At 53.4% G+C, this 24,044-nt stretch overlaps 3 protein-coding genes across 13 annotated transcripts in view; 1 reads left to right on the top strand and 2 right to left on the bottom strand.

Moving 5' to 3' along the window:
• The window catches only part of AGBL2 (AGBL carboxypeptidase 2), a 26,148-nt gene extending 20,807 nt beyond the window's left edge, over positions 1-5,341 (bottom strand). For 2 of the 10 annotated variants that reach the window (XM_073541534.1, XM_073541535.1), the window contains exons 1-4: positions 5,216-5,341; positions 3,101-3,151; positions 693-756; positions 341-460 (exon numbers count right to left, since the gene is read on the bottom strand). In XM_073541534.1, coding sequence (XP_073397635.1) covers positions 341-460; positions 693-756; positions 3,101-3,151; positions 5,216-5,317 — 337 coding nt within the window. In that variant the 5' untranslated portion in view covers positions 5,318-5,341. The other 8 variants (XM_073541538.1, XM_073541537.1, XM_073541536.1 and 5 more) reach the window with 8 other exon arrangements.
• On the top strand, positions 4,363-24,044 carry MTCH2 (mitochondrial carrier 2). The gene is made up of 13 exons (XM_073541547.1): positions 4,363-4,493; positions 13,587-13,671; positions 14,035-14,141; positions 15,717-15,737; positions 16,098-16,151; positions 16,238-16,295; positions 16,469-16,520; positions 16,846-16,905; positions 18,116-18,209; positions 19,036-19,077; positions 22,635-22,702; positions 22,903-22,978; positions 23,826-24,044. Exons 1-13 carry the CDS (start codon positions 4,407-4,409, stop codon positions 23,910-23,912), a joined length of 891 nt encoding a protein of 296 aa, XP_073397648.1. The 5' UTR covers positions 4,363-4,406; the 3' UTR covers positions 23,913-24,044.
• LOC141046869 (phospholipase A2, minor isoenzyme-like) lies at positions 10,091-13,105 on the bottom strand. Of its 2 annotated transcripts, none has more exons than XM_073541551.1 (2): positions 12,863-13,105; positions 10,091-10,922 (listed from the first exon to the last, which is right to left on the bottom strand). In XM_073541551.1, exon 2 carries the CDS (start codon positions 10,890-10,892, stop codon positions 10,254-10,256), a length of 639 nt encoding a protein of 212 aa, XP_073397652.1. In that variant the 5' UTR covers positions 10,893-10,922; positions 12,863-13,105; the 3' UTR covers positions 10,091-10,253. The 2 variants fall into 2 exon arrangements, with proteins under 2 accessions (XP_073397652.1, XP_073397649.1); XM_073541548.1 differs by having other exon boundaries at positions 12,859-12,901.

Consider the following 24,044-nt stretch of genomic DNA (forward strand, 5'->3'; position numbering starts at 1 on the left):
AGACCTGCCACGCAGCTGCAGACCCGCCATGGGGCCAAGCACAGGCCTGCCACGCAGCTGTGCGCAGACCCGCCACGGGGCCAAGCGCAGGCCCGCCACGCAGCTGTGCGCAGACCCGCCACTGGGCCAAGCACAGGCCCGCCACGCAGCTGTGCGCAGACCCGCCACGGGGCCAAGCGCAGGCCCGCCACGCAGCTGTGCGCAGACCCGCCACGGGGCCAAGCGCAGGCCCGCCACGCAGCTGTGCACAGACCCGCCACGGGGCCAAGCGCAGGCCCGCCAAGGGGCTATGCACAGACCCGCCACCGCGACACTCAGCAGCAATAGAGTGCATACATACAAATCAGCTTCTTCTGGTCATCCGGGGAGGACTGTCTGTCGGAATCACTGTCTGTCACCTCTTTTCTTTGGTTCCTTGCTGCCGGTCGCAGTAAAATCTCTTTTCCTTTTTCTTCATTCTCTGGGAAAAAATATGTATAAAATATGAGTGCCCCAGGGTAAAAACTGGAAACAAATTTCCACCGCTATCATGTCATTTACAGTACTGATCTCTTCACATGAACATTTAGTGCCTTCTCACGATCCAGGTCCTGGATGCCCCCGACCTCTGTACCCCCATAGCTATATTTCTTTCACCTAGGACCCTCTAACTAATGGCTGTTTGGGCAATGCTCTACTGCTTGTGTCTTTACCTTTATAATAGCCGTAATATCTCAGGTGACGTCGCATGAAGCGCTCGTAGGGGTCGGTCAGGAGCTGGAAAAGCCGTGATATCAGATTATATCCCTCACACATTAGTAATGACAATGACTGCGCCACAGAAACAATAATAGGTTGGGATCTTCTGCATCTCCCATACAAGTGACACAGAGGCTGCATATGTGAGCGGCCCCCAACTCATTCACTCCACACTAAATGCCCGACCAGACAAAATGGGGTCCAGGGATCCTGATCTCTAAAGATTGTGGGGGGATAAACTGCTGCCAGAGGAGTCAGGAGCTGGAGGGGGAAGAGATGGGTCCTTCGACCCATTAACACGTGGCCAACACCTGGTGCCCATATGTATGGGGGAGTTGGGAAAGAAGAGTCTGCACATGTGCCTGACAGCAATCTCATGTGTCTGTGCGCCAGAGCTGGAATCTCCCAGCATTCCTTGCTGTCTCAGTGCATTTACAGATATTGCTGGGCTTCAATATGCCCGATCCTATAAGCCTCCCTTATTATCTGAGATGACGCTTTTACATTAGATTGTAAGCTCCTCTACGCTGTGGAGAAAGCTCTCTGCATCTTTATCCATGGGCACAATAACGATGATCAGTAAATGCCAACTCTGACTCACTCCGGAAGCAGTGTAGGACAAAGCTTGTAATGTTCTGGCAATGCAATGTTTGGCCTCCATGGCGGCGTCCAGCTCGGGTTTGTCCCAGAGTACATGGCGATCTGTGGTTAGGAGTCTCGGCTGGCGCCTGTATGTATATGGTTCAGGCTCATCATTCCAAGGGGAACAAGTAGAATCGATCAAAAGTGGTGCACTCTAGGCGAAAGGGTGGTGCTCAGAAGGACGGCAAGTTATATATAAAGCGATGGCCTTCGGCACACAATGAGTCAAATATAATTGTATTTCAAGAAATATTCAATTTAATTCACAGCCGACTCTATAGGACATTACAGACATAAATGCATCCAAAGCTTCAGCAACATTGCCTTTATGAAGGATATCTGTGGAAAGAGTCCGAAGTCCCCGTGTATCAGTGCAGCGTCACAGTGTTGCCGAAACGGATGGATTTATGTCTGCAATGTCCTATAGAGTCGGCTGTGAATTAAAATGAATATTTCTTGAAATACAATTATATTTGACTCATTGAATGCCGAAGGTCATCACTTTATACAAGGGGAACTAGTGTAATAGAGGGGCCTGGGCGGTCCCAGCATGGGAAGAGGAAAGGGCTGGGGCAGTACAACGGTAGGACAATGTGAGGCGAGGGGTGAGACAGCTGTGAATTAGGAGTGACGGGGAAAAAGGATAAGAGAGGAGAGCAAGAAGACTAGAGAGATATCAGAATAGTGAGACCCTGCCCAGCTGGGGTGTAGGGGGCATTACACTGGATTTAGGGAACTGTTTGATGCAGGAAATTTGTACGCCAAGATTTGGGGCATCGTACTCACAAGTAGAGGCATGTGCGAGGCGGCGGGACCCCAGGGGAGAGGACTGCGGGACCCCCGGGGAGAGGACTGCGGGACCCCCGGGGAGAGAACTGCGGGACCCCCGGGGAGAGAACTGCGGGACCCCAGGGGAGAGGACTGCGGGACCCCCGGGGAGAGGACTGCGGGACCCCCGGGGAGGGGACTGCGGGACCCCCAGGGAGAGGACTGCGAGACCCCAGGGGAGAGGACTGCGGGACCCCAGGGGAGAGGACTGCGGGACCCCCGGGGAGAGGACTGCGGGACCCCAGGGGAGAGGACTGCGAGACCCCCGGGGAGAGGACTGCGAGACCCCCGGGGAGAGGACTGCGAGACCCCAGGGGAGAGGACTGCGGGACCCCCGGGGAGGGGACTGCGGGACCCCCGGGGAGGGGACTGCGGGACCCCCGGGGAGAGGACTGCGGGACCCCAGGGGAGAGGACTGCGAGACCCCAGGGGAGAGGACTGCGGGACCCCAGGGGAGAGGACTGCGGGACCCCCGGGGAGAGGACTGCGGGACCCCCGGGGAGAGAACTGCGGGACCCCAGGGGAGAGGACTGCGGGACCCCCGGGGAGAGGACTGCGGGACCCCCGGGGAGAGGACTGCGAGACCCCCGGGGAGAGGACTGCGGGACCCCAGGGGAGAGGACTGCGGGACCCCAGGGGAGAGGACTGCGGGACCCCAGGGGAGAGGACTGCGGGACCCCAGGGGAGAGGACTGCGGGACCCCCGGGGAGAGGACTGCGGGACCCCAGGGGAGAGGACTGCGGGACCCTACAAGCCGCCACATTCAGATGGTCACCTATAGCCGGGGGCTTCACCGTGACAATGACCGCAGCACCGGAGGTTACACTGTCACCCCAGCAGAGCGGATACAGACGGGGCACCGGGGTCAGACAGGAAAGGAACAGAGAATCACCTCAGGATTCATGGCGGGCCGGAGAGCAGGACACATGACGGCGACAATCACCTGAGGAGAAAGAAGATGAGAAAATTATCACCCGGAGGAGAAGACACAACGGAAAAGCCTCCTCCGCCCCCACCGGCTCCGGTCTCCTCCTCCTCCCTGGTCTCCTCTCACACCGGCTCCGGTCTCCTCCTCCTCCCCGGTCACCTCTCACACCGGCTCCGGTCTCCTCCTCCTCCCCGGTCACCTCTCACACCGGCTCCAGTCTCCTCTCACACCGGCTCCGGTCTCCTCTCACACCGGCTCCGGTCTCCTCCTCCTCCTCCCCGGTCACCTCTCACACCGGCTCCGGTCTCCTCCTCCTCCCCGGTCACCTCTCACACCGGCTCCGGTCTCCTCCTCCTCCTCCCCGGTCACCTCTCACACTGGCTCCGGTCTCCTCCTCCTCCCCGGTCTCCTCTCACACCGGCTCCGGTCTCCTCCTCCTCCCCGGTCTCCTCTCACACCGGCTCCGGTCTCCTCCTCCTCCCCGGTCACCTCTCACACCGGCTCCGGTCTCCTCCTCCTCCCCGGTCTCCTCTCACACCGGCTCCGGTCTCCTCCTCCTCCCCGGTCTCCTCTCACACCGGCTCCGGTCTCCTCCTCCTCCCCGGTCACCTCTCACACCGGCTCCGGTCTCCTCCTCCTCCCCGGTCTCCTCTCACACCGGCTCCGGTCTCCTCCTCCTCCCCGGTCTCCTCTCACACCGGCTCCGGTCTCCTCCTCCTCCCCGGTCTCCTCTCACACCGGCTCCGGTCTCCTCCTCCTCCCCGGTCTCCTCTCACACCGGCTCCGGTCTCCTCCTCCTCCCCGGTCACCTCTCACACCGGCTCCGGTCTCCTCCTCCTCCCCGGTCACCTCTCACACCGGCTCCGGTCTCCTCCTCCTCCTCCCCGGTCACCTCTCACACCGGCTCCGGTCTCCTCCTCCTCCCCGGTCTCCTCTCACACCGGCTCCGGTCTCCTCCTCCTCCCCGGTCACCTCTCACACCGGCTCCGGTCTCCTCCTCCTCCCACACCGGCTCCGGTCTCCTCCTCCTCCCCGGTCACCTCTCACACCGGCTCCGGTCTCCTCCTCCTCCCACACCGGCTCCGGTCTCCTCCTCCTCCCCGGTCACCTCTCACACCGGCTCCGGTCTCCGTTCTCCTCCGGCTCCAGGCCCCTCCCCTCTAAACTCTCGCCGTTGCCTGGAGACGCTGGTCACGTGCTCCCTGCACTTCCGGCCTGTAGTGAAGGTTTCTCCTTGGCGTTGCGACCCGGCTTCCGTGACGTATCCAAGATGGCGGACACGAGCAGTCAGCTGCTGCTGGGCTCCGGCCTCACCGTCCTGTCCCACCCGCTGATGTACGTGAAGATGCTGGTGCAGGTGAGTGCGGAGCCCGGGGGGAGCCGAGGCCGGAGCGTCACCTGTGAGGGCGGGGAGGCCAGAAAGGGTGGAGAAGGGACTGTCACATGGTGCCCGGTACGGGAGGGAGCTGTCACCGGTGCACGGGTTTTCTGCCGGGGGCCGTCGCGCTCTCTGCGCCGTGCAGTGTATCTAGGCTGTCCGGCGCCCCCAGCACACATGCGACCTGCACACTGTACTGACGAGCTGCTCTCCCTAATGATCTCAATGTTCAATGAAAAACTGAGAGACGCAGAAGAGACGCAGAAGAGACGCAGAAGAGACGCAGAAGAGACGCTCGCGGTGAGTGAGGTGTCCGTGTGATGACACTGGAACCTGCAGCGCTGAATTCTCACAACGAGTGCCCTGCACACTTTTAGGATTCTCACTTGCCGATATACAGTCATGTCAGCACAAGTATGTGATTTATATACTTCTGGCCACACTCCGACTAGACGTGCCCGGCCTCGCTCCGTTCATTGTCATGGAGTGAGGCCACACATGTCTAGTCAGCATGTGACCACATGTATGTAAATTACCGGCACGAGAGAATCCTGACAGTGTGCAGTGTGAGAATTCAGAAGTCTGCAGTCACATAGAATGTCTGCAGACTCAGCACAGACCTGGACAAGCCCTGTAATGCTCCTAACAAATAAAAACATGAGAATTAGTCAGTATCACAAATAACATTTACACCCAGGTACCTTATAGATGACGTCGTCTCTGGAGTCGTTCTCCTTTTCTTCTTCTTGTCCAGACCCCATGATGAGTTTTCTCATCCACATCTTGTCTCTGTAGACTTCCATCTTCTCCGGTCTTCTGCAGCAAATCTCCACACGACGCCCTTAAAGATAGAAGTGTCATTATAATGCTCCGAAATACAAATATCTGCAATATACTGTCACCTCACACTATTCCCCTCCTCATACTGTATACTCTAACATCCCACCTGTTCACCATACTGTCTCCTCATATATTTACCCCCGACTCCCCATACTGTCTGCTCACACATATCCCCGACTCACCATACTGTCTCTGCACACATCCCATCACCCTCACTCCCCATACTGTGTCCACATACATTTACCCGTTTGGCTCCCCATACTGTGTCTGCACCCATCCCCCATATTGTTTCCTCATACATGCCCTCATACATACACTCTTCATTTGTGTCCTCAAATCTTCCCACACACATAAGTATCCCCCATCCCTACTCCAAATCCCCCCACACATTATGTTCCCTTATCCCCACTTAACCCTATAATATCCTCAGGTTTCCTCCATAATGTCCTCAGGTTTCCCCCCGTAATGTCCTCAGGTTTCCCCCCCCCCGTAATGTCCTCAGGTTCCCTCCCCCCGTAATGTCCTCAGGTTTCCCCCCCCCCGTAATGTCCTCAGGTTTCCCCCCCCCCCCCCCCCCCCCCCCCGTAATGTCCTCAGGTTTCCCCCCCCCCCCCCCCCCCCCCGTAATGTCCTCAGGTTTCCCCCTCCACCCCCCATATGTTCCTCAATCTTTCTCCATCAAATCACATTAATATGTCTGCACCCTGGGCCTGGCCTTGCTCCGAGTCCTCTTCACACACTGTCCTCAGTAAATCAACTCCCCCTGCTCCCTCCCTTTCCATTCCATGGGACTCTGCAGGCAGCCGACCCCCTATCTTCCCTTGCACAGTCGTCGGTGGTGTCTTCAGCTCCATTACCCGTCTGGAGCACTTACCGCACCAACCGCAAGGCAGCCTCAGCTCGCCTCTGAAGAGCCGGCTTGTTATGTCACAGCGTGATCATGTGACCTGATCACGCTGCTGGCCGCTGACAGTGGCGGCGCACAAGCGCAGCGGCGCTTACACCTTCACAACAAGTGAGTCAGAGACAGTCTGTCAGACAGTGTGTATGTGTAGACGCGCAGCACTTTTTCTGCGCCGGCTGTCAGTTTGACAGCTGGCTCAGAGAAAGGGAGAGTCTGAGTGTGGGGGTGGCAGAATGCCGCCGACGGGGAGTCTCCTCCTTGGGCTGCCGCATCAGGCAGCCCGATGGCGCCCCCTGTCGGCTGCGCCCGGGGCAAATGCCCCGGTTGCCCCCCCCCTGGATACGCCCCTGGCGCTGTGTGCCCGGGAGCCGTCGCTCTCTCTCTGCGCTATCTGTGCCCGGGAGCCGTCGCTCTCTCTCTGCGCTATCTGTGCCCGGGAGCCGTCGCTCTCTCTCTGCGCTATCTGTGCCCGGGAGCCGTCGCTCTCTCTCTGCGCTATCTGTGCCCGGGAGCCGTCGCTCTCTCTCTGCGCTATCTGTGCCCGGGAGCCGTCGCTCTCTCTCTGCGCTATCTGTGCCCGGGAGCCGTCGCTCTCTCTCTGCGCTATCTGTGCCCGGGAGCCGTCGCTCTCTCTCTGCGCTATCTGTGCCCGGGAGCCGTCGCTCTCTCTCTGCGCTATCTGTGCCCGGGAGCCGTCGCTCTCTCTCTGCGCCCGTCATTCTTGCACTTTTTTATTGTAATACTTTAAGATTTCTTATTTGTGAGTTTATTGTATATTTTTCTATATGTGGTTATCAGCCATTGTCGGGTTCAGTCTCTCTATGGTCCATCTGGCGCCAATCTTCTTGTTTTTTTTACGTAACTTTATTGTCAACTTTATACCTGACTTTTTCATATTACTATTGTGAACTCGTGCAGGCACGATGAATTCTCTCAGCAAGCTTTCCATCTGCATTGTTTGCACAGACTTCGCGCCAACACAGAGCTCGTCTTCTAGGCAGCTGGCCTCTTACATGTGTGAACTAATTAATTTGAGAAGGGCCTGGTTACCTTTCTTGATATAATATTCTCAGTTATGGTCGCTGATTATGTAATGGACGTTGATCCAGAGATCTAGTCTGATCGCCGTATGTGGGGTTGGGGAGGTATTTTGGCATCTGCCCCAAGGGGGCATTGCCTTCCTCTGGATCATCATCAGGTTCAGAAAAGAGCGACCAGAATGGTGACCGGTCTGCAAACCCTGTCTTATGAGGAAAGGTTGCAGGATTTGGGAATGTTTAGTTTGCAAAAGAGAAGACTGAGAGGAGACTTAATAGCTGTCTACAAATATCTAAAGGGCTGTCACATTGTAGAAGGATCAACTTTATTCTCATTTGCACAAGGAAAGACTAGAAGCAATGGGATGAAACTGAATGGGAGGAGACACAGATTAGATATTAGAAAAAACTTTTTGACAGTTAGAGTGATCAATGAGTGGAACAAGCTTCCACGAGAAGTGGTGAGTTCTCCTTCAATGGAAGTCTTCAAACAGAGGCTGGACAGACATCTGACTGGGATGATTTAGCGAATCCTGCTTTGAGCAGGGGGTTGGACCAGATGGCCCAGGAGGTCCCTTCCAACTCTACCATTCTATGATTCTATTTTACGTTATAGGTTGTACTCGATGGATTTATGGCTTCATTCAACTTTAAAATTATGAAACCTATTTGCATATGTAAAGGACTCTTTCTTACCTGCCTTTACTTCACCCCTGATGAAGCCACCAGTCTTGTGGCGAAACGTGTGAGGCTTTCTCCCACCTGCCTCTGCCTCGATTCACTGGTCCTTCCTTTTCCCATTGTTTCATAGTCATTTCAGATATCTTGTGCTTATTTGCCCATTCCAGGGTTTATTATTACGATTGTTTTCATGACTTATCAGCTCTGATATTTTATTATACTGAGTGTATGATTGGTTGGTAGTCGCGCACTGTGTTCCGCTCTCGTTGCGGTTTATACGGCCACCTGACTGCGCCCTAATACCGGTGCCCTCTTAGTTTGCATCTTTCAAGACTGCCAAAAAAAATAATTAGCTGCCACGTCTCAAAGTAACGTCGCGATCCCAGTGTCGTGCGACATGTCGCCGTGTAGCCCCAGCATGAAGGTTTACAAGAAGCAGCAATGAAGGGAAAGCAGGATCTGGCTACACAGGCCGTCTGTCTCCATGGGGACATGCAGTTCTGCACTGGAGCCGTAAACGCAAAATGGCGCATTTTAATTAAATCAATGTTTTTGCAAAGTCTTGCTGCAGAATATGCAGTAAGGTAACAAAAAACCCAGTGACGCTCCTGTTGTAGGGGTTACCCCGCACCTCTCACTTCCACATTGGGGGAATAGGGTGACTGCTGCTTGCCAGGTATCGTGGAGCTTCTGCTGTATACAGATCAGTTCGGCCGTGTGTATATGAGCTGGGTGTGGATCGTGCACAGTGATCTGCGCCCCTGGGGTGCGGTGCTGGGGTAGGTGCCAATGAACGCATGAAGCCGGCACGTCCGGCTCCTCCGCTGGAGATTGCTGCAGGTCTTTGTGGCGTCACAGAGCCAACAAGCTAATGATTATCTCGTGTGTGATAGTCCATAGTGCGGTCAGGGGTGAAGTGCCCGTCTGCCGTTTACCTGACTCCGATCTCACCTTTACCATAGACTCCTGTTGTGATTGTAATGGTGGAGAGAGCACGTGGCGGCTTCATGTGCCTCACCCGAGTACGGAAAACCAGAGAAGCCACGATCAAGGGAAGCAATGGCATATCTGCAGGATTCACCATAAATACCTGATGCAGGACCCCGGTCTCTATAACCGGGGCCTTCCATCCTTATGCCACTAAATATGAGAGAAGAATGAATGGCGAGGTGGAGAAACGTGTGTATGGTGGTCTCCAGTCACTTCTGAGAGAGCTAGCCGTGATAGAGTGCTACAGACAGGTTTACATCCTGCCCTCTGGAGCCGCTCCTGGGCCGTGCATCTAATCCCATCATGTGCATTGTGGGCTGTGCATCTAATCTCATCCGTTGCATCATGGTCTGCTGGGCCATGCATCTAATCTCATCCTGTGTGTCGTGGCCTCCTGGGCCGTGCATCTAATCCCATCATGTGCATCTAATCTCATCCTGTGCGTCGTGGCCTCCTGGGCCGTGCATCTAATCCCATCATGTGCATCTAATCTCATCCTGTGCGTCGTGGCCTCCTGGGCCGTGCATCTAATCCCATCATGTGCATCTAATCTCATCCTGTGCGTCGTGGCCTCCTGGGCCGTGCATCTAATCCCATCATGTGCATCTAATCTCATTCTGTGCCTCATGGCCTCCTGGGCCGTGCATCTAATCCCATCATGTGCATCTAATCTCATCCTGTGCGTCGTGGCCTCCTGGGCCGTGCATCTAATCCCATCATGTGCATCTAATCTCACCCTGTGCGTCGTGGCCTCCTGGGCCGTGCACCTAATTCCATCATGTCTGCCGTGGTCCGTCCTCTGGGGTGTGCTTCTAATCTCATCGTGTGATATACTCTGTGTATCTAAGCACAGCGTGTGGTACGGCGAGCAGCACCAAGTGACTGGATGACCGCTGCTGGCCGTTCTGGATCCACATCTTGGTATCCCTCTGCGGCCAGCAGTGACGTCTCAGCTCTGTGATCCTGAACTTCTTCCTCCCTTATCCTTTTGGAAACACCTAGAAGGGGAATAGTGATGTCACTCACGTTTGAGCAGACTCCGCCCACTTTTACTGCAGTCGTAAGGCGAGCCAGAACTACATGGAGGTTTTCATGGGAAATTTCAGCAGCTGCTCCCCCTAGTGTCTAAATGTGGAAAATATCAAAACTTATTTTTCATATTTTATACTATTAATATATAAAAAGGTAAAACATTTGTACTTTACATTTCTTTAATTGTTGAAAAAAAAAATTGGATGACAGCTTCCCGTTAAGTAAATTGATCCTGTTTCCCCAGGCGGCCGGACGTCATATCCACAGTGCCGAGCGTCCCACGTTGTTCCTCTGTTCCTCCTTGGCTGCCTTCTTCCGTCTTCGCCATCTCCTCTTCCTGCTCTTGACCGGGCCGAGCTCTGGGGGCCTCGGGTTCTGGATCCTCTCTGATATGGCCGTTAGGTTGGGGTGAAGTTCTGGGCAGACGTCGTGGGGGCCGACGCACAGGTCCTTCTTGTTATAGAAGAAGTGTCTCCTCTTCGGCTTCGCTTTGGTCAGACATTCTGCAAACTGCTTGTCGCACTCGCACGCCATCCGTCCGCACAGCGTGGAGGAGTGACACTGTGTGTGCGCCGGGCCGCACGAGAACTGATAGAGCTGCCACTTTACCTTACTGTGGCAGCGCAGGTCAATCCTGGAATAGCGGTAACAGCAGTCGTGGCGGAGGCAGCATCGGTCCACGTCATCCACCGCCTCTCCTGCCCCTCCTGTGCCACAGTAGCAGCCGTACAGGTTAATGCCCAGCAGGGGCACCTTCAGCCGGTCTCTGTAGCACCACAGGGTCACCACCAGATCCAGCACGCCGCGTCTCTGACGAGCCGGAGCGCCGCTGCCGCATGTCCAGTATTGGAGGTGACACGCGTAGACCAAGAGGAACAGCAACAGCTTGTACATGTCAGATGGCGGGATGGAGGCCGGAGGCTCCTGCGGAGACACAGTGATCACTCTAGTTAGTGTTGCAGAGCCTACTCTGGGTAGATAATATACTTCTGGGTACATGTCACTTGTATGCGCTCTCCCTGACCTGCGACTAACGCTATTACAGCTTTATTCCTGACATCCGCGCCTTCTGATCCGCAGGTCCGGGCCGTCCTCCGCCGTCGCTCTGCGTTATTTCCGCATCTCCAGCACTTGACACTTCTCTGATAATGCCCTGCACTTTATATATGATGCTGTTTTCTGAGGTGTAGCGGGATCGCTGTCCTCTGTCAATAGCTATTTTTGCTTGAGGCGTTTTACCCTGTTCTCTAACATCATATGTTTTACCAATAATCTATTTTCTTTGCACAGTATCTTTCCTATTCTGTATAGCATGTGTGGTCATCTCCTTTGTTTTTTAACCTACATTGGTAACTAAGTAAAGATATTTTGGTTTTGGAGGATCTTTGATTTCTCTCTTGGTTTTATTCCTTGTCATTCTGCTATTACTATAGGTACTGGAACTTCCTTTCTCCCTCCTCCTAGCATGCATTGCTCCAGCTATAGTCCAATGCTGTGCCGGCTCTGATCCAAAAGTCCGCTTATCATACCTACGGTATATGCAGTGTGACAAAAGGAGAGGAAAAGATATACAAAGAAAGGCTTCACTCTATTGTGCTAAAGCATGTCAATGTGAAATATGAAGAGCAATACGGCGTCTGAATATTAGGAAGAAATGAATGAGACGCTTTGCACAAAATTTGGCCAAATAATGTCTGTGCATCAACCATCGGTAGGGACCTGCTGTAATTAAAATCACCAATCGCTGTAAATGACGGCTTTACTGAGAGAGGAGTCCACAATCACCAGGAATTCAGACGTCAGCCTAGAGGGGGTCACACGGGTCAGGGACCCATCAGTCCTTGAGGTCACCTTGACAATGGTTGATGCGCAGACATTATTTGGCCAAATTTTGTGCAAAGCGTCTCATTCATTTCTTCCTAATATTCAAACACCGTAATATTCATATTTCACATTGACATGCTTTGGCATGATAGAGGGCTATCTTTTTTGTGTATTGTATATGGAGGCAGCGGCTCCTGGTATGCACCTATTCACACTAGTCTGGATGTGCCAGTCAATCTTATGTTATTTCTATGGAAAAGGAAAAGATGACTGGCAGAGACTCGCTCCCCCCTTCACTACCCGTAGAGGGGGCCATAGACCCGCCCCCCTCACTACCCGTAGAGGGGGCGGGGCATAGACCCGCCCCCTCCCTCACTACCCGTAGAGGGGGGCATAGACCCACCCCCCACTACCTGTAGAGCGGGGCATAGACCCGCCTCCCCTCACTACCCGTAGAGGGGGGGCATAGACCCGCCCCCTCCCTCACTACCCGTAGAGGGGGGCATAGACCCGCCCCCTCCCTCACTACCCGTAGAGGGGGTGGGGCATAGACCCGCCCCTCCCTCACTACCCGTAGAGGGAGGCATAGACCCGCCCCCCACTACCTGTAGAGCGGGGCATAGACCCGCCTCCCCTCACTACCCGTAGAGGGGGGGCATAGACCCGCCCCCTCTCACTGCCTGTATGGGGGGCATAGACCCACCCTCCCCTCACTGCATATAGAGGGGGCAGAGACCCCCTACCCATAGAAAAGGGCAGAGAACCGCCCCCTACTACGCTTAGAGGGGGCAGAGAGACACACACACTACCTGTACTCCATCCGGCTGCCCACTGCTACAGGGGGTCTACAGCGGTGGGCGACAGGGCAGACTGGGGAGCAGCACCTTGAACATAGAGGAGTCGGTCATCCTATGGAATACGCACGCCCGGCCCGTCCACTCGGTAAAGCCTTTTGCTCGTGTCCCGTCCCTCGGCGCTCGTCTGTCTATACACGCTCAATATAATACTGCATGCTCTATAGTAAATAGCTCCGCACCTACGTGTCGCTGCTTGGAGTTGCTCTCGGGTGAAGCTCCCGCTCGGCTTTGCGGTGTCAGACTCTCTGCCCCTTTATATATTACATGTCCTGTGATGTGGGCGACGCGTCCTCGCACCTTAACTCTTCCATCGCCGTGTCCGTTGTCCGGGGATCACAGCTGTGGTTTCCGGCCGCCATTCTGCCTGTGGTGACCCCTCGCTAGTTCTGTGTCTGGAGGTCCCCAGATCGATGGCCGCAGGTTTCGAGGGGCTTCTTATTTGTTTAACACTGCGGTCCTTTCCATGAACTGGTTACTCTGGAGCTCGCGGTCTCATGATGCGCTCAGAGCAGGACTATAAATATAACACATTTGGCTTTTTTCTACCCATCAATTAGATCTTCCTTTGGCCTCGGTTCATGGACAGTTGGGATTGAAGACATCAGAAGTGAATCCTCCGGGTCTCGGAGTCTCGCTTTGTGTTTCGTTCACTTCTGTGGTGTAAAATGGGTTGCAGATGTAAGGAGCAGCGTGCATGTCCTCATACATGGCACATGCACGCCTTTCTGATCTGAGCATGCATGTGTATGGAGTAAGAGCTGACAGCCTGGAGCCAGCCACATACATTGAGCGGCATCCTCCCCTGTGTCTCGTCTTCAGTTTACAATGTCGCCCGCCTTTCGAGCCGCCCATATGGGTTGTGTTGGGTTTTCTTCTCCCTTCAGACTTTTCTGCTTTTGCATTTTAGGTGGGACACGAGCCAATGCCACCAACGTTGGGAAGAAACCTTTTTGGGCGTCAGGTGTACCAGCTGCCGGGATTCTTTGCCTACGGTGAGCGCACACTTCGCTGCGGCGATTTGTATTCCTGAGGTCTCTAACAGGCGGCGCTCACATCAACCCCACGGTTGACAGTGACATCTAATGATCGGACGGCGTCCCGTGGGTGGCCGTCACACGTCACATTGGGGGGTTTGTCGCGGATTTATTACTATTGCGTTCTGCCTGCCGTCTGTGAATAGACCCTCAAGCATTGCTGCATGGAAGCTGAGCTAAGGGGATAGAAATCAGGCTGCTGTTTGTACCAGCAGAACTGTGAATGCCGCTCTGGAGTACATTACCTACTTTCTGCCTGTAGAGTCTGTTCTACTTTTCACCCGGAGATGCTCAGTAATCTATTCATTTATGTTTTTGCAGCAAAACACATCATTAAAATTGATGGAAAGCGAGGACTCTTCAAGGGCCTGACCCCCCGACTGTGCGCCGGAGCGGTGGGCACGGTGGTGCACAGCAGGGTATTGCAGGTAACTGGTTTTATAACAATGGCACATACTGGTGGTGGCGTCAACACTGGATAGTTTGTGTAAATGCACTGATAAAAAATAAAAAAATAAGGTGGCCCCCTCCCCCACCTTTGAGTCTGGTTTCCTTTATTAGAGGGGACCACTTTATGGGAGGGGTTCGCCGGCTCTTTACTATGAACACTCCCTAAACTTTGACTGAGTAACAGTTGTTGTAGCCAGGAGGCCTCTGATGCGGAGTCCTGAGCGGAGGAAGAAGTTAGAGAGTCTTCAATACTCAGAGCATGGGACACTTCACACGGTGGGGTTGCCCGCCTGATGCGCCGCACGGTGGGGTTGCCCGCCTGATGCGCCGCACGGTGGGGTTGCCCGCCTGATGCGCCGCACGGTGGGGTTGCCCGCCTGATGCGCCGCACGGTGGGGTTGCCCGCCTGATGCGCCGCACGGTGGGGTTGCCCGCCTGATGCGCCGCACGGTGGGGTTGCCCGCCTGATGCGCCGCACGGTGGGGTTGCCCGCCTGATGCGCCGCACGGTGGGGTTGCCCGCCTGATGCGCCGCACGGTGGGGTTGCCCGCCTGATGCGCCGCACGGTGGGGTTGCCCGCCTGATGCGCCGCACGGTGGGGTTGCCCGCCTGATGCGCCGCACGGTGGGGTTGCCCGCCTGATGCGCCGCACGGTGGGGTTGCCCGCCTGATGCGCCGCACGGTGGGGTTGCCCGCCTGATGCGCCGCACGGTGGGGTTGCCCGCCTGATGCGCCGCACGGTGGGGTTGCCCGCCTGATGCGCCGCACGGTGGGGTTGCCCGCCTGATGCGCCGCACGGTGGGGTTGCCCGCCTGATGCGCCGCACGGTGGGGTTGCCCGCCTGATGGGCGGCACGGTGGGGTTGCCCGCCTGATGGGTGGCACGGTGGGGTTGCCCGCCTGATGGGTGGCACGGTGGGGTTGCCCGCCTGATGGGTGGTACGGTGGGGTTGCCCGCCTGATGGGTGGCACGGTGGGGTTGCCCGCCTGATGGGTGGCACAGTGGGGTTGCCCGCCTGATGGGTGGCACGGTGGGGTTGCCCGCCTGATGGGTGGCACAGTGGGGTTGCCCGCCTGATGGGTGGCACAGTGGGGTTGGCCGCCCGCCTGTTGTGACGCACGGTGGGGCTGCCCGCCAGTGATCGTGGAACAAGGTGGATCATAACTTGTGTCCTCCTTGGTAATAATAATAATAATAATTTTTATTTATATAGCGCCAACATATTCCGCAGCACTTTACAATTAAGCGGGGACATGTACAGACAATAAATTCAATACAAGTTAAGACAATTCAAACAATGACATTAGGAGTGAGGTCCCTGCTCGCAAGCTTACAATCTACAAGGAAATGGGGGGACACAGTAGGTGAGAAATGCTTGTTAATTCAGGTCTGGCAATTATAATAGGGTAATGGTAATGACTAATAACAGCGGCCGGTGGTTTACGGGTGATCAAACCCTAAATATTTTTAGCTCCAAAAAAATGTTTTATAACTTTTTAATCTCTGGATTTGTTTACTTGAGCCATTAATGGATTTTCTTTTTTGTCTCTTAGTGCTATCAGAATCAGATGGAGGTAAGATTTATACTTTTCCCAAGGAGTTTGTATGTGGGGTTTAATTATCGGGATTGACCTCCCCATTCAGGGTCCTCGTGCACTAGCCAGTCTACTAGCCAACGCAAAGGGCAGATTGTCTCTCCATGAAGGGCTCGGCTCCTCCGTACATTGGGCGTCCGTGTAATTCTGCACAGAACACGCACTCTGTACCGAGTTTCTTCCCTAGATATCGGGGTCCCGTCAGCGGGACCCTTGGACAGCAGATTATCACACGGGACACTTTTTATTTAAAGGCATTGTTTTAAGTGTTACGTAGTTATGACGTTTTTGGGCTGATGAATATTTATAAAGACGTTTCCATCTTTATTTGTCATCTAGGATGAAGTGAGTAAAGAAAAAGAAAACCCCTCCCTGGATTACGTTATTAAAGAGGTAAGCGCCCCGTTATCCTCCTAATTGCCGTATTGCCCGGATAGAGTGCGATTTCACACGGCGGCGCCCTCATTTCTGTGTTATAGACCACTCAGGAGATGGTTGCCCGCTCTGCTGCTACTGTCATCACACACCCCTTCCACGGTAAGTCACACTTCTTAGGGATCGTGCCCACTAACCCTGTTACCTGGTCTGCAGTGTGGTTCTTCCCATTTCCCAAATATCGCTGCTCTTTTGGGGCGGTGCAGGGAGATCATATTCATTACTTGCTGCCTCGGACTGACTGTCGCCTATTTTCTTTTTCTCTTTATTTGCAGTGATCACGCTACGGTGTATGGTCCAGTTCATTGGAAGAGAGACCAAATATGAGTACGTGTCGTCCATAGTGCCACAAATCACATCCACCCTCGATGCCTGCCGGCAGAATTACTAACCCTGTGTAATATATAGACATGCAATAATTTTGGCGCATCTCTACACATTTGTGTAATTTACACCACCTATTGGTTAGCGCTTAATGTTGGCATGCAGAATTACATGTATAAGCCACAAGTGTGTGAAATACGCAGAATAATGTCGTATGGTGTGCTCTGATTAGTAAACCTCCTCCGGTGACTGTATCTATGTAAACCTCGCCTGTCACTCTATCTGTGTAATCCTGCATTGTCTGACCCAGACTATTACTCTCTTTCAGCGGGGTGTTCGGCTCCATCGTGACGATATACAGAGAAGAAGGAATCTTGGGATTTTTTGCGTAAGTTCTTCTATTGTGTCCATGTATGTGGTCCACCACCACCAGCTGGGATTATATGTACCAACAAGTAGAATGTAAAATTCAAGATGCTTAAGCTCCAAAAATAACGGTGGTCACAGTAGAAGAAAAGGGAAGTTTGCTGGCACAACCATCCCGGATACAGTAAAAGTAATTCTTTATTGGAAAAAAAAATGGTTCACAATATAAAAATAAAACTGTCAGGACCTGACGCTTGTGACTGGGAGCTTAGATCTACACAAGCACTATAGTGCCTGAATAAGAGTCTTTTATACACCAGAAACGCGTCAGGTCCTGAGGCTTCTATTTTTGTTAATCATTTTTTTCCAATAAAGAATTAATTTGACTATATCCTGGATGATTGTGCCACGAACTTCCCTTTTCTGCTATTGTGCCTGTGATCACCAGTGGGTGCGGCGCCCTCTCCAGGCTGATATTCGTCTGCTCATCCACAGTGTGTGGTAAGCTCCACAATTCCTCTCCCTCGTCCTCTACTCTTCCTCCTAATGGCGGGTGCACCGGCCAGGTAAGTAGAGGGGCTGTCCAGCAGCCGCAAATCATGCAGATAAGACGAAAACTAAATCTCCGAGCACACCAAAATACTCGCAGGACACCCGAGCAACGAATATACTCGCTCATCACTACTGCTCAGTGGTAGAGGCGATGTCTGTACATTTAGGGGCGCTGCTTCTAGTTGTGGTCTTGTGAAAGCCCACCCTGTTTGGGGTCCAATTCCAGGACTGCTGATAATTATGGGGTCATAGATGGACTGGTGAGAGCAGCGCGGTGATGTTCCCCGGCTCTGCAGCAGAAGTAGCAGAAAATGGGGAAGTCTATTATCCACAGACTTCCCCATACCTTAAGCCCTGTGGAAATCTTTTTGCTATTTTCACCCAAATTTTTCAAACACTGGTATTCTTGGATATTTTACCAACATTGTGCTCACGTCAGACGTAGTAATTGGTAGATTTGGGAATTGCACTATAAGCAGTTTCCTTAGAACTTCAGATCCCTGCTGCCGGTCCGCACGATGCAAGGGGGAGGGGGAGTGGGGAGGAGAACGTCAGAAGTAGTAGTGATGATGGAGGCTGTCGGCATTCCTGTGCATTGGCTGGTGATGGGCCACGCTCAGACATCACCGATACTAAACGTGCACACCAGCCGTCACCTGAACATCTTCTCTTCCTTCCAGGGGTCTGATGCCCAGGCTACTCGGGGATGTGCTGTCCCTATGGATCTGCAACATGGTGGCCTTCCTGATCAACAAATACACCCTGGATAATCAGGTAATAGCGCCCACTGGGCCTTGTGGAGGGGATAAGTATTTTATAGCGCATTAGTAGCACCTCTTCTGACATGTGCTGCACATGGACGGCGGATGTAGGGAGCTTGCACCATACACGGTGGGCGCCGGCGTTATCCATTCAGCACCGGCCACCAGCAGCAGCGACTGGAGCCGATGCCAATTGCTGCTGTATGACCACTTGCTAGCCATCATCCCAGTGGGGTCATTGATTCTGTTATCGATCGGCCCCACAACATGATTGCAGGATGGTGATGGGCTGACATTGCAGCCGGGGACCTATCGTCACTGCCATGTTTGTGCTCGAACCTTCAGAGGTGGTGATACTGAAGTATCGTAATATATTATACAAGTGGTTAAGTGATTGCATCTTCCCTCTGGAGAATAAAAACAGGTAAATGGTAGTTAAATATTAATTATTAAAAAAAAATAATAATCTCCTTTCCCAAAACAAAAATAAAGAAAATAATCAAACGTGTTTTGAATGTACTATGAGAATTACTATAATGATTTAACCTTTTGATGGGAATGATTCATCATGGTTTTGCTCTCCCGTCACAGAGTAGGATGATGTCGGGGCAGAGAGCCTGATTCCAGCAATATGTCGCTTGCTGCAGTTTTGATAAAAAAAATCCCTGTTTTCTCTGCAGTAGATGTAGCAGTGCTCAGAATAGTGAGTTGTGTATAACCCTGCCCACGCCACTGATGATCGGCTTTCTGCCTATGCACAATGTACAGTCATCGATAGGTGATATTTTAACTATTCTGATATAATTGTGTGACAACTAAACCTTTATTTGTTCTTCTAGGCGGTGGGCGAGATGAAAAGCTATTCTCAGGCTGTGACTGGGGTGAGTGTATTACCGGTGTACACCACGAGGCGGAGCTCTCCGTCTTGAGATCTCGCTATCCCAGAGCTTTAGAATAACGGCGTATTACCAATCTGTACTGCTATGGCTCCGTATATATGTGATAAGGTGCGTGTGGAGCGCTATATATCCTTAGCTTATACACCGCCGAGGCCGTGTGAAGCGCTATATATCCTGAGCTTATACACCGCCGAGGCCGTGTGAAGCGCTATATATCCTGAGCTTATACACCGCCGAGGCCGTGTGGAGCGCTATGTAGCCTGAGCTTATACACTGCTGAGGCCGCGTGGAGCGCTATATATCCTGAGCTTATACACCGCCGAGGCCGCGTGGAGCGCTATATATCCTGAGCTTATACACCGCTGAGGCCGCGTGGAGCGCTATATATCCTGAGCTTATACACCGCCGAGGCCGCGTGGAGCGCTATATATCCTGAGCTTATACACCGCTGAGGCCGCGTGGAGCGCTATATATCCTGAGCTTATACACCGCCGAGGCCGTGTGAAGCGCTATATATCCTGAGCTTATACACCGCTGAGGCCGCGTGGAGCGCTATATATCCTGAGCTTATACACTGCCGAGGCCGTGTGAAGCGCTATATATCCTGAGCTTATACACCGCCGAGGCCGTGTGGAGCGCTATGTAGCCTGAGCTTATACACTGCTGAGGCCGCGTGGAGCGCTATATATCCTGAGCTTATACACCGCCGAGGCCGCGTGGAGCGCTATATATCCTGAGCTTATACACCGCTGAGGCCGCGTGGAGCGCTATATATCCTGAGCTTATACACCGCCGAGGCCGTGTGGAGCGCTATGTAGCCTGAGCTTATACACTGCTGAGGCCGCGTGGAGCGCTATACACCGCCGAGGCCGCGTGGAGCGCTATATATCCTGAGCTTATACACCGCCGAGGCCGTGTGGAGCGCTATATATCCTGAGCTTATACACCGCCGAGGCTGCGTGGAGCGCTATATATCCTGAACTTATACACCGCCGAGGCCGTGTGGAGCGCTATATATCCTGAGCTTATACACCGCCGAGGCCGCGTGGAGCGCTATATATCCGGAGCTTATACACCGCCGAGGCCGCGTGGAGCGCTATATATCCTGAGCTTATACACCGCCGAGGCCGTGTGGAGCGCTATGTAGCCTGAGCTTATACACTGCTGAGGCCGCGTGGAGCGCTATATATCCTGAGCTTATACACCGCCGAGGCCGCGTGAAGCGCTATATATCCTGAGCTTATACACCGCTGAGGCCGCGTGGAGCGCTATATATCCTGAGCTTATACACCGCCGAGGCCGTGTGGAGCGCTATGTAGCCTGAGCTTATACACTGCTGAGGCCGCGTGGAGCGCTATATATCCTGAGCTTATACACCGCCGAGGCCGTGTGGAGCGCTATATATCCTGAGCTTATACACCGCCGAGGCTGCGTGGAGCGCTATATATCCTGAGCTTATACACCGCCGAGGCCGTGTGAAGCGCTATATATCCTGAGCTTATACACCGCCGAGGCCGCGTGGAGCGCTATATATCCTGAACTTATACACCGCCGAGGCCGCGTGGAGCGCTATATATCCTGAGCTTATACACCGCCGAGGCCGCGTGGAGCGCTATATATCCTGAACTTATACACCGCCGAGGCCGCGTGGAGCGCTATATATCCTGAACTTATACACCGCCGAGGCCGTGTGGAGCGCTATATATCCTGAGCTTATACACCGCCGAGGCCGCGTGGAGCGCTATATATCCTGAGCTTATACACCGCCGAGGCCGTGTGAAGCGCTATATATCCTGAGCTTATACACCGCCGTGGCCGTGTGGAGCGCTATATATCCTGAGCTTATACACCGCCGAGGCCGCGTGAAGCGCTATATATCCTGAGCTTATACACCGCTGAGGCCGCGTGGAGCGCTATATATCCTGAGCTTATACACCGCCGAGGCCGTGTGGAGCGCTATGTAGCCTGAGCTTATACACTGCTGAGGCCGCGTGGAGCGCTATACACCGCCGAGGCCGCGTGGAGCGCTATATATCCTGAGCTTATACACCGCCGAGGCCGTGTGGAGCGCTATATATCCTGAGCTTATACACCGCCGAGGCTGCGTGGAGCGCTATATATCCTGAACTTATACACCGCCGAGGCCGTGTGGAGCGCTATATATCCTGAGCTTATACACCGCCGAGGCCGCGTGGAGCGCTATATATCCTGAGCTTATACACTGCCGAGGCCGCGTGGAGCGCTATATATCCTGAGCTTATACACCGCTGAGGCCGCGTGGAGCGCTATTTATCCTGAGCTTATACACCGCCGAGGCCGCGTGGAGCGCTATATATCCTGAACTTATACACCGCCGAGGCCGTGTGGAGCGCTATATATCCTGAGCTTATACACCGCCGAGGTCGCGTGGAGCGCTATATACGCTGAGCTTATACACCGCCGAGGCCGCGTGGAGCGCTGTATATCTTGAGCTTATACACCGCCGAGGCCGTGTGAAGCGCTATATATCCTGAGCTTATACACCGCCGAGGCCGTGTGAAGCGCTATATATCCTGAGCTTATACACCGCCGAGGCCGTGTGGAGCGCTATATATCCTGAGCTTATACACCGCCGAGGCCGCGTGGAGCGCTGTATATCTTGAGCTTATACACCGCCGAGGCCGTGTGAAGCGCTATATATCCTGAGCTTATACACCGCCGAGGCCGTGTGAAGCGCTATATATCCTGAGCTTATACACCGCCGAGGCCGTGTGGAGCGCTATATATCCTGAGCTTATACACCGCCGAGGCCGCGTGGAGCGCTGTATATCTTGAGCTTATACACCGCCGAGGCCGTGTGAAGCGCTATATATCCTGAGCTTATACACCGCCGAGGCCGTGTGAAGCGCTATATATCCTGAGCTTATACACCGCCGAGGCCGTGTGAAGCGCTATATATCCTGAGCTTATACACCGCCGAGGCCGTGTGAAGCGCTATATATCCTGAGCTTATACACCGCCGAGGCCGTGTGGAGCGCTATATATCCTGAGCTTATACACCGCCGAGGCCGCGTGGAGCGCTGTATATCTTGAGCTTATACACCGCCGAGGCCGTGTGAAGCGCTATATATCCTGAGCTTATACACCGCCGAGGCCGTGTGAAGCGCTATATATCCTGAGCTTATACACCGCCGAGGCCGTGTGGAGCGCTATATATCCTGAGCTTATACACCGCCGAGGCCGCGTGGAGCGCTGTATATCTTGAGCTTATACACCGCCGAGGCCGTGTGAAGCGCTATATATCCTGAGCTTATACACCGCCGAGGCCGTGTGAAGCGCTATATATCCTGAGCTTATACACCGCCGAGGCCGTGTGGAGCGCTATGTAGCCTGAGCTTATACACTGCTGAGGCCGCGTGGAGCGCTATACACCGCCGAGGCCGTGTGGAGCGCTATATATCCTGAGCTTATACACCGCCGAGGCCGCGTGGATGCGCTCATCTGTAATGTCTGGCAGTAACAAGGGTGACTTTCTCTACTCCATGGTCTTGTCTCTGCAGTTCCTGGCCAGCATGCTGACATATCCATTTGTCCTTGTGTCAAACCTGATGGCTGTGAATAACTGCGGGTGAGTATGGTCTGTGGAGGGAGCATGCTTTGTGGGGTTATCTGTCTGCAGGGGGAGCATGCTTTGCGGGGTTATCTGTCTGCAGGGGGAGCATGCCATGCGGGAGGAGTGTGCTCTGCTGGGTTTATCGATCTGTGGGGTTTTCCTCCTGCGGCTCGGCTGCGTACATCTTGTAACGGACTGATGCTTGCGGTTCGCAGGCTCGCTGGCGGCTGCCTCCCCTACGCCCCCGTGTACTCTTCCTGGATGGATTGCTGGAGTCAGCTCAGCAAAGAGGTAAATGCATATTTTGGGTTTTATTTTCTTGGCTTCTACCTTCAGGTCCCATATACATTTTGAAAAGTCGCTTAACCTGTGAATTCTACCCCCGGAGTCATGTCAGGGGAGGTGAGGATCGGGTAGTTTTTGTTCTTGGGAAGCCCATGTGGTCTGCGTCGGGACCGGAAGTGATGAGAACTTGTTCTTCGGTCACGGGACTACTGGGGCCTGTGATTAGCTGCAGTGGGCAAATGACTGGAGCAGCATATCAGCACTGCAGCCAGTCACAGGCAGCAGCGGTCAGTTAATTAAAGGATGGGACCCTTTCTCTGCCAGTTTAAGCGGGGACCACAGGAGCGTCCTGCACTGAACCTACAGAGCTGACAGCTACTTAGTGCCGGATTTTATTATTTTTGCTTCACCTCTGCTAATGTGTTTTTTTTAGAGCCTAAACTTCCTTATGCGATTGTGGCTAAAAACAATCAGATTTACAATAGGATTTAATAACAGATGTGATAGTATTTCTCTTCTGCATCCTCTATGTATCACTGTACATAGACTGAAGAATGAGTTACCAGTGATCTGTCAGGTTAAGAGGGAGAAAGGTCTGATGCGATACCAAGAGGATGTAGAAGACGTAAAACATCTGTAAGGAAACATTATCAGAAAAATAATTATTAGCTAGAAAGATCTGCACTAAAATATATATTAAATGCCATCAGAGGTGTTAGACCCTCCTCACCCAAAATGCAGGGGGTGTATCTGTATAACTCTGGGGGGGGGGTTGGGCATCTGTATGCCCCATGAGGGGGGTCTGTATACTGGGGGGGCGTATATTCGTTCTGACCTTTTTGTTGTTTTTTAGGGAAACGCTAATAGGGGAAACAGCCTGTTTTTCCGCAAGGTTCCTGCTGGAAAGAGCTATGTCTATGAACAGAAGAGATTTTATTAACATGTGACCCCTGCCTGCACCTGCCGCGTTTCACTCTTCGGGGGATCGGGGAGAGTTTAATTTGTACACATTTTGTTTACGATTCAATTTAATTTTCCTTTTTAATAAACGTTCATTATGTACAGATCAAAA

Source organism: Dendrobates tinctorius, unplaced genomic scaffold, assembly GCF_039654945.1.
Source record: "Dendrobates tinctorius isolate UK_male_01 unplaced genomic scaffold, ASM3965494v1 ptg000124l, whole genome shotgun sequence".
NCBI classification, from domain to species: domain Eukaryota; kingdom Metazoa; phylum Chordata; class Amphibia; order Anura; family Dendrobatidae; genus Dendrobates; species Dendrobates tinctorius.